The sequence below is a fragment of the Pempheris klunzingeri genome, chromosome 18, assembly GCF_042242105.1.
Source record: "Pempheris klunzingeri isolate RE-2024b chromosome 18, fPemKlu1.hap1, whole genome shotgun sequence".
In the NCBI taxonomy this organism is placed as follows: Eukaryota; Metazoa; Chordata; class Actinopteri; order Acropomatiformes; family Pempheridae; genus Pempheris; species Pempheris klunzingeri.
Window position 1 is genome coordinate 20,831,560 of NC_092029.1, and position 10,748 is coordinate 20,842,307.

A 10,748-nucleotide genomic window follows, 5' to 3' on the forward strand; every position below is an offset into this window, starting at 1 on the left:
ATAGGAGCTGGGGATCGAACCCCCGACCTTCTGATTGAGGGACGACCCACTCTACCACTGAGCCACAGCCGCCCCAAATACATCTGAGAAATAAAAGGAGATCAGTATCTTCCTGACAATCAACAAAAAAACAACTTTTGTAATTTCTTATAGTAATTGGAAGAGCATCTTAATTAAGCTGTGGACTAGTGATTGTAAAAATGTGTTTCTCCTCTGGTTGATGTCACTGAACTCATTTTATCATTAACTAATGGTGAAAGCCTCCAAATGATGACTGGCTGATGATCGACAGGCCTCACTGAGACATATCAGCTGTACATATTCGGCAATAATGCAGCGCAACGTGTGGTCCAATGGTTCTCTAAACAGCTGTAACTCCAGTTGTTTCTGTTTCCTTGTGTTTAAGGAAAAAAACAAAGGGGTTTCGAAAGTGAGAGTGGCAGCACTGATGTATAAACCTGCTCGGTGACTCACTTTTACTCCTTCTTACCGGCAAAGAAGTTACTCAATTATTTCTCCTGTCAGGCTTGTGGATCACAATGACAATGACAACACCATGCCAGCCCCACTGCTTCTTTGCTTTCCAGTGCTTCATTAGCATTTTCCTTTGAATGAGCGATACTCAAAAGGAAAGGATAGCAATCCATCTCTCCTCGGGGGCTTTTGTCTGTCTGTGGTGCTGGAGAAAGAATGGGAGGAATTGTTTCCTACACTGTCAAAGATTCACCAGGGGTTTGAATTAGCTTTAGCTGATGCAGGGAGATGAAGATCTGTGTTGTGGGAAGACTTCAGCGTCTGCAGTTTCAGACAGATAGCTGAATTATGACTACTATCTTTACTCTACAGTATATGAACCTCAGTCTGATTGCCAAAGAAGAGACAGATTTCTCAGCCTTTTGATTTCATGGGGGATACGTTTCAGGGCTGGAGATACTGACAGATGAGCTAACCGAGAGGAAACTATTGCTACTTGTAAAAATCACCAGTCACATAAGAAGCCAATGAGGGAAATGGCTGAAATCAAGATTCAACTCATGGTGCCTGGAAAGGTTGCTGCCAGACCACAGAGGCTAGGAAGTTGTCAGCTAAATTCCATATTAGTCACAGTGGATTCAAATACAATAAGGGTAACATAGATAATCATCCATAAAAACTTCCCAAACACTCCTGCAGCATCATACACCATAGTCTGTATTGGTTCAACATGTTTCAAATGCTCAGTTTAGGTAAAATACAGTTTATCCTGATGGGAACATGAACATCAAACATGTATGTATCTATTCTATTCTAACTAATGATGTGCTAATCTGTCTCGTAGCTGTTGAAACATTTTACTCTGTACTAAAACCAAAAATATCAACCTCACAGTGACACTAGAGGAAAAGTCAGGGGATCGCCAAAGTCTTTAGGGTTTATCCTCTGGGAAACAGAAACATTACAAAATACAATATTTGATGGCAATTCCTAAATCTCATCGTTGTGTTTCAGTCTGGACCAAAGTGGTGGAGTGACTATGATATCAGCTCGTGAGCCACTAAATCTTATTCTATAAAGAAATTATAGAAATAAAAATTCATTGTAGTTGCTAAAATTTTTATCAAATAATTATTTCATAATTTATCAATACCAATTTATTTATTTTCTCAATTTTTCATTTATTTATTCATGTCTTTGATAATGTTTTACGTGTTTAGTTAATACTGGACATTTTTGACTTCCTTAGTTTTGTCCACCAAGGTTGTAAAACTATTTCAACTTGCATGCAAAGTTTGCAAGACACTATAGGTTATTATAGGCGGTCAGTTCGAGGAGCCAGTCAGAAATGTGAAACTGCAAACTGTCTGTTCCATATACAACAACTAAACCAATGTGACTGCAGGAAAAAAAAAAAAGGGAGCCGACCAGGAAGCAAACAATGAGTTGTCTCCACATCAGTGTGTGTTGTGCAGCAAATATCCCAAAATGTCCACTGGCTTTAGCAAAAGCATGTCGCAATCAAATTCACACAAGATTAAGCCAGACAAAAATGAGTCTGAATGCACCTTTGGAGGGAAAGGTACACACTCATTTGTCAATAACTGCAGTGCATTGGGTGTGTTACATCAGTCCATTTATATGTGAGCTGGTATTCCCCAGCTAGGGCTGACAGCTAGAGCCGCCCCCCGCCCCACGCAGGCCCCATCACCAACTCGTACCCCCTTTGCAGTAACTTGTGCCTTAGCCTGCCTCTGCTCTGGAGAATCCCAGTGACCTAGATTCAGCTGGAGTGTACTGCCGGCTTCAGCCCAGGCTGTTTGCACTCCGCTGCCAGCGCCAAATCCACACTGCACTCGCACATCGGCATTGTGACCCACATCTCCATGGCAACAGCTCCAAAATGCCCCGACGATGCAGGGGCTGTGGCTGGCGAAGGGGAGAGAGAAGTTGAGGGGTGTCTGACCTGCAGAGTAGCGAATGGTGGGGCTAGACCCCCTCTCATATTGGCTTTACCTTCCCACACCCCCAACTCCCAACCCCCACCCCTACCCCCTTCACTCTCACTCTCCATTCATCGCCCTGCATGTTGATGTGGGGATTACAAAACGCACTTGTGAAGATGTCATGTCTCCACGGTGTTTGTTCTCCCCAGTTTTGAGGTAGACCTTTTGTCGTATTCTTGCCAGTGGTAGAAGTGATAGATTTTTCTTATCTGTGTCTCTTTTAAGCCACACTGGTGACTCCCGTTGCCCCTCCCATCCTGTGCCATATGCTCCGATAATTCACTGCCAGTTGCTTTTTTTTCACTCCACGTGTTGAGTTGCTCTGATGTGGTCTGCTCTCTTTCTCCATCTTGATTATTCTATTATTCATGTTCATTCAAACCCCATTGAGGAATATTTAGATATTACCTTTTAAAACAAAGTGTTGTCTTTGATGTTTCACTGGAACCGATTCAGGTGTTTATACAGAGGTAGGAATTGGAAATGAATAGCGGCAGTAACAGGTTTTGCTGCTAGCTACAGCAGTTTTTTAACGCTCACACAAAGGGAAGCGGGCAGTTTGGGTTCAACTCGCATTACAAAGTTGGCCCGTATCAGTGTCCCTCTCTCTTGCCAACAGAACTCCCTGGAATAAGACTGGCCCCGCTTGATTTTATCACAATAACACACTGTCACTTCACATTTACATTGGATGAAACCGACCCTGCCAACTGCCACCACCCGGCTCAGATAACACCGGTGACAATCAGCACTCTGTCTGCCTGTCTCTGGGTACCTGCTGGGACGGTTTGTAACATGGCTAACAGCCACACAGTGGCTACCAGGCAGAATCCCAGGACAGGCAGATCCCATCTCCTCTGCATGCTCACCCAAATATTCTGTGAACTGGACAAATAATAGCTTTGATTATGTACTACAAGGGCAAGCAACCATGATTGAAAACTCTGGATATGTGACGTCGTGTCCCTCTTTCCATTAACTCTAACATCAGTTGTATCCCTTACAAACTGAAGGAGAATCATAGTGTTTCCTTTCACAGTTAAAATCCTCCTGCATCCAAACTGTCTGAGCATACTCCCAACCTGGATTTAACTTACATGACTTGCAGTTTCAAATAATAACTTTAGGATTATTATGGGATTACTTATAGAGGGTTTATTATATCCTCTAGAAGACTACTGCAGATATTAATGGCACTTTCAGCCACCTGGTTGATAAAGCCCACACTTCCCAATTCTTACGCTTCATTTTAAGTTACATATCCAGATAAAGTCCAGAACAATTCAAAGGAATGAGAAGCCCTGCAGACAATGCCACTATAGGTCTGAATGCAGCCTTAGCCACATTTAAGTGTTTGTATTTGCCACATCATAAACCTGGTTGTATCTGTCTTGGTTTTTCTGCGCTACATGCAAATCTGGACCAACCCTACCCGAGTATAAAGAGTGGTGGTAATGGACCTTACCAACCAGCAGAATAGTAATCAATGAAGCAAAGCCTGTAAAGTAGTTGGGGCAGTCCCCAGCTCTCTTACAACATACTCATATGACTAGGACATACAGTGTATCCAGCACACTCTGCATTATGGCAGTGTATGGGCAGTGTGTTACTGTCGGTCAGTGTCTAGACACCAAATATGATCTACATACTCATACATACATATTATACTATATTATCATCAACTTCCACTGAACTTGTGCTAATAACAGTTTAGCTAGCTATCGAAGGGTGATTCATTAACACCAACACATGGATTACTGTGGTTTGACTATGAACTAGGCAGAAGTTTTGTTCACCGTCATGGGTACTCGCCCACTACAGTCTTTTACATACGCAGATTAATCAACAGTTGCACTGAGCAGGGATCAGATATACGCTGCAACAGCACATTACAGACTCTTCGCGTCGCTTGAGAGGTCTTAATACTGAATGTGTGATTTGGAGAGACAGATGCATTTCTGCCTTTTCAACATCTGGCTAGAATGTGGTAGTGAGTATTGAGATTTGATGTAGACAGCTTGAAAGTACACGTCTCTCTTTTGTGCATGTGGAGAGAGGAAATAGTAACACTGAGGGTGAAAGTCTAGCTGCATCTTGGATACAAATAGCGCTCCATGTTCTGCTTCACGGCCTCATGGCACACTGAGATTGCAGCTGAATCTTATTTCTCCGAAGGATCCCTTCCTCTTATAGTATCTCAAGACAACAAGTCCCAAATTAATGATACGTTTTGGTCACTTCCTATCTGCTGTCAAATGAATTCTAGATTGTATCCTTTAAAGAAATCAAGTGGCAGTTAGCAGAATGTTCCAAATATGTACCCACAAACTGCAACAATAAAGAGCTGTTAATGTGATACAGTCTGCGTGTACCAGCTTGCAACAGTGCAGCTGTCTGCTTCAGTCAATGTGTGAAATAAGATTCTTCTCACTCCTGTAAAACTGAATTCTTTCAGCACTATACTAGTTAACACCTGTTTTTTTTTTCCATGTACATTTACTCAGGAATCACAATGAGACAATTTGGACTCTCCCACACACTCCCGCACACATACCCTATGCTTGGCCTTAGGGTCACTTAGGGTCTGATATTCCATCTCAGCCACCTCTCTCTGCCCTAAACAGGCTTTTCCAGTCTGTCAGCCTTATTCCATGGCAACCAGAGGTATAAAGGTCCACAAAACAAAGAGTCCAGAAAGCATAATGTGTTGAGTACAAATCTCCCCCCAGTGAATGAAACTAAATGCCTTTAGTTGTGTGAGAAATCGTATAGAGGTAGCGCCTACTCCATTTTCAGTATAACCGCCGAAACTGATCCTTAAGACTAACTTTTACCCCAGGGCCCTAAACAGGGTCTTCTAAGATTTTTGTCCACAACTTTTTTCCATCTGTTGTCAGTTAAAAGATAATTCCAATTTATTACAATTTAGGTCCTATTTTTGTAGTTATTGTCATCAGTTCTGGGTTAGGGTTAGAGTTACAGAACTCTGGGAATATAATTGTCTTTAAGTTAAGGCTAAATCTGAGTGTTTGTCACTGCAAATAACTTGGTGTGTAGATGAGAAGGAGGTTGGCTGTCACAGTGCTTATTACAGCCAAACTAGAGGGGGATTTTTCACCAAGTTGACAACAAACATTTGGCGTGACGTCATGCTCATTTCTGTCTAGCTATTTTGTGTAAGACACATTAAGGTGAGGAGAAATTGTGTTTTTTATGGGCCACAGTCATTTTTCATTGTTGCTGTTGTCTGTGTAATAAAGGTTTTGTAGGTGATTAGGCATTTCATAATAAAGCATTTCTTAAAAAAAGAAAAGTAAAGGCTTTAATTTCAGTCTACATTTCAGTTGCTAGCTAAAGACACGTAGTAGCTAGCATAAAGCCTTTGTCAGAATGTCAGGTGGGCTGGTTGTCACACCTGTGGCATCCATTATATGGGATGTTCGTAATGAATTGTTATTATGCTATAATCTTACTTTATTTACATTCGTGGTTCAAGGAATGAGAAAGTGCAAAGAGTAGTGGTGATTCTATTCATTTTAAAACTGATTTGTCTCTATTTTAATTTGAAACTCCATTGATAGCTATAGGGAAACTAACCCTTTTTTTTGAGTCCTTAACCTTAAGATAATGTAGGAATGACTGTTGTAAGATGTGTTGTTGATGAACATGAGAGTAAAAAAAAAAGAAAGACAAAAGTTGTAATTAAGCAGAATGATTCTTTAAGCACTGACATCAATCTTTGATGACATCTGTCTTTGATGTCACTTACATCATCATTTTTTTTGTTACCTCGTATCACATTACAATGTGACCAGTCCCAGAGCTTGTACTGCCCACTGAGCAGTGGGGGCCAATCAGTCTTGCCCTGGGGCCATGCAGCAGAATAATTCAGCCCTGATTAGAAGTGATCTTCGTCTTTTGACGACCAGTCAAATCCTGAATTTTTGGATTCATAAGGAGGGGTTACATTTTGGTGAAGTTGTCCTCTGTGGACTACAAACTGACTTTGAAAGACAGACCTAGATTACTTGACTCATATTATAGTTGCAATAGTTGTGAGTCTTTCGGCCTCCTCACACTCACCCAGTCTCTGGGTGAAGTGGCAGAGCTTGTTGGCAAAGCTTGTTGGATAATCAGTCGCTGCTCCAACTCTGATGTTGGGGAGGGCGTCTTAGATGTTTTTCGATAGTCTGACAAGCTCTTACTTTGAAGCAGTATTCCCTTTTTTCTCCTCTACTTTTAACTCTTCTACTGATCCCCCAGCCCTCCTCCAGGCCCCAGTTCCCAGCACCTCTAAGCCTCATAATAAATCCGGACTTGCCAATTGTAGTCCAGCTGTTGGATACAAGTTGTGCCACGATCACAGACTGATGTGTGAGTTGATGTGAGCACAGGCTGGGGGCTGAACACACTTCTTCTACACACAATGAACCACCAAAAAGCCCCTCAAGTGTCTAATCCTTTCCCACCATTGTCCACATATTCCTAATGACTACTAATGACAACCCAACCATCATTTATATGATTCCAATTTTTGTTACTAATAATGTAGTTGGGGGTTGCGTTGACCACTCTGGTTTGGTTTCCCTAGTAGTGCTGTTTGTGCCAAAGAAAATGTTGGCCTCCTTCACCCCGTGCTGTTTTTCAAACGGTTAGAGCTTTGTCTTGATGTGACTCACAAAAGCAGCTTTGATAGCAGCCATCTCCTGCCAGACTCTGTTCTCTTTTTAACAGGTTTTTGACTGACCCAAGTGCCACTGTTGCCAGTGTCCAGACGGCTAGACAATCTACAATGTGGCCCGCAGACTTGTTAAACCTGCTCAGTAACTCTCACCTCACTATGTTTTTCCAAGTTGTACCTTTCTAGATAAAGTCTCATGTATTTATCGACTTGTGTCATTGTTCAAATTGACACGCTTAAATAGATGGTGGATCCATGGGACTAGCCTACTCACATCTTTTACCAAATGGATGACCAAACAGGAGCCTGTCACATAGGATCACCACCCAAGATCACAGAAGGCAGTATTAAACTTATTTTCAGCACTATCCATGAATTATTTAAAAAAAAATCCTCCTTTTTTCTCCTCAGACAAAACATTTGGTGTTGTCTGCTTGTAGCTAACCCCTCAAAACATGCTTTTCTTACTAGACAAAGCTGTCAGACTGTGTCTCAGCTTCTGCTGAGAGATATGTGTGGAAAGGGAGAGGGTGAAATACATAAAATGAAGCTGTAATGGCTCCAGTGTTGTATAGTTTTGTCCTGCACCATCACTGCCTTCATTGGTGCAAAGTTAATGTGAAGAGGCATTTGGCAGATGGCTGCCTTCCCTTTGTGAAAGGATGTGAATAGGGATATTTTGCCCCTTTCCTTTCTGTTGTTGAGGTCCCACCACAAGTCACCAGAGCCAAAAGAGGAAGCAAGGGGCATGAGACAGAAACTAAGCATTAGGGAGTCCTCTGAACTTGTGTTTTGGTGGATTGGTCCCTCCACAAGTCCTGTGTACCATGAACAGGGCAAGTTGTCTCTGGTCTTCCCTGCTGGTGTCTCAGCTATAAAAAATATTTTTGCTCAATATTTCACATCATAATGAAGAGAAGACTTTCATAATTTCTGTCCTAAGCAATTCATTTTTAGAGCCTGTAACCATGGGATCTAAGGGCCCTGATGCACCCAAATCCAGCTTCAAAGAACTACAGCCAACAGAGACAGACATGTTGCTACATGCTGCTTTATTATAACTGAGTTTCAAAAGTTATATCTGACTGCACCACACAGACCTGAGCCATCTGATCGCCAACGTAAATGTACATTCTGTGGTGATGAGAGCTCTGAGACTTAATCAAACAGCAAATTGATGCTAGCCAAAAGAGGATAAAGAGCTCTGTGGAGCTGTGGGAACTGCAGAGCTGATGATAATTCTCTGTGAGGTTTTTTTTTTATGACAGGCAACTCCTATTACATAACACACAATAACTTTGAAGATTCTTCGAATAGTTCACAGTAACTATCGAATGTTATTTCGCTTAAAATGCTCATCCCTGGTGTTCGACCAAATGTCTGGTGTGCTGTATTGGAGCCCAAAGGACTGTATTGACAGGAGTCTGTATGATGCCTCCTAATTTTGGTGATCTCAAAGCTTTTCATTTTGCACCTTGGGCCGTCAGGGTTAAAACCCTTTACTTACAGCTACTGATAGTATTATAGCGCTGCTATGAAAAAGTAGGCAGTACCCCTGAGGAGCCACTGGCTTTATTTTATCCCAACTCCCTGCCTGCATGAGGCTAAGAGCAGACAAGGTCAAGGAAAACAGACGCACCTTGACCTGCAACAATGGAGCCTGATTTTCTCACACACACTTTATTGGTGTTAATGCAAAGAGCCGCAGTGCGATCTGTTGAATTGAATATCATTAGGGCCTTCCCATTGGAGTGAGGAAACAATCATCTTAAAAAGTATCTCTGGTTCATCTGAGCCACTTCAGAGAATCTGTAGTCTCTGTAGTCTATCTGCCAGTTAAAAGCTCACTTCTTCACTAGGCCCCTGGGCTGATTGATTAATTGATCATTTTGTTACGGTAGACTGGCAGGCATTAACATACTGGTTAGTTCAGAACAAAATAGCTGCCCAGATCCAGTAGCTGCTCTTGCCTCAGCTTGTATTTAAAGCACAAACTGTATGTGTTACAACCACATGAAATATGGGCAGGGTATATTCCCCCGTACAGGTACCAATACTGATGCTTTGATTTTGAAACTTTTGATAGAATACCCAAAAATCTTGTTGTTGTTTATGCTGTTTTTAATATGTACTGTGTAGCATTTAGTGGCATCTAGCGCTGGTCATTCTTATCAGTTCTGCTTATTGGTTCCTTTTGATTACTGTGCAAGGAGAAAAACAAATGGTACAAAGTTAGCATTATTTTAATGTGATTCACTGCTAGCAGGTACAGCTGGTCCAAGTTAAACTGTTACAAAGTAGCTTTAATTTCCAGCCTAGTCATAATAATTTGCTAGTAACCTGATGTTTCCTTTGTTGGGGAAATTTGTCGCATTATGGGAACGAGCATTCCCTTTGACTCATGTAGAATGTTACCACACATTAGACCCTTCTGTCTGCTGTGTCCTCTTTTCTGCTGTCTGCTGTGTGTATGTGGGGGGGGGGCAACGAAGATTTTTTTTGCAGAACATAAATAGAAAAATTGACGAGGTACCTTTTTAGAAACTTTAGGAAGAGCAAGGAAAATAATTAGGAGAGAAAGAACAAAGAAAAGAATCAACCCCAGCATCATTTTGATAATAAACTAGACTTTATTTGTGTTCGGTTTGTGCAGTTCAGTTGCTGTCAGTCAACATTCAGTGAATATTGCTGCAGATAAAGTGCTCAGTCACGGATTTTCTAAAATTAGTTTAGAAACAAATTGCTGCACCATGATGAGTCGTCACTTAGTAGCAGGAATCCATGATGCGCCTCATGCTCATGAACCTCATGCCGCTCCAGCCCATGCTCATGAAGTTCCTGTACTCTCCAGGCCTCATGTACATCATCCTTCCTCTGTAGTTGGCCTGCTCGTACATCAGCCAGTGGCCCTCCATCACGTTGCAGGACATGAAGTTGGACATATGGTAGCGGTCAGTGAAGTTGTCACAGTCATCCATCATCTCATGCATCTGGCCCTGGAAGTTCTCCCTCTCGTACATCCTCATCCTGTAGGATCCTCTGTACATGGGGATCATGCGGCAGGATCTGATGCAGTCGCTCATGCCCATCATGCTCATGTAGTCGGCATACTCGCCCCTCCTCATGAAGTACTGGTTTCCCATGAAGTTGGTGCGGTCGTAGACCATGAAGCAGCCCCTCTCCACCCTGCAGGAGTGGCAGCGGTTCATGTAGGAGGACATGTCGGGGCAGTCGCTCATGCACTCGTAGGAGCGGCCCTGGAAGTTCCTGTCCTCGTAGAAGATGATCTTGCTCATCATGTTCATGCTGCTGGAGGTCATCTTTGCCAGGTGTTGTTATTACTGGATGTGATGCCGGTACTGCTGCTGCTGCTGCTGCTGCTCTTGGAGCTGAACTGCTTGCCTACCTGTTGGAAACCTTCCTTTTTATACCTGACAAGCAGAGGGCCCCTTTGTGAAAAAGCCTGATCCAGCAACATACCATGGAAGCCCATAGAGCACTGAGGTTGTCCACATTTATCAGCTGTTCCCCAAAAAGACCTTAGAGAGGCGATTTCACTTCGAACGCTGTCGGACAAAACCTTTTTC

At 42.4% G+C, this 10,748-nt stretch overlaps 1 protein-coding gene across 1 annotated transcript; it reads right to left on the bottom strand.

The window, feature by feature from the left end:
• Positions 1 to 9,926: 9,926 nt before the first annotated feature.
• On the bottom strand, positions 9,927 to 10,481 carry LOC139217557 (gamma-crystallin M2-like). Its single transcript, XM_070848899.1, has one exon. It carries the CDS (start codon positions 10,479 to 10,481, stop codon positions 9,927 to 9,929), a length of 555 nt encoding a protein of 184 aa, XP_070705000.1.
• Positions 10,482 to 10,748: the final 267 nt, after the last annotated feature.

Coding starts and splice junctions, on each gene's coding strand:
- LOC139217557 (XM_070848899.1), bottom strand. CDS start 10,481: ATGACCTCCAGCAGCATGAACATGATGAGCAAGATCATCTTCTACGAG.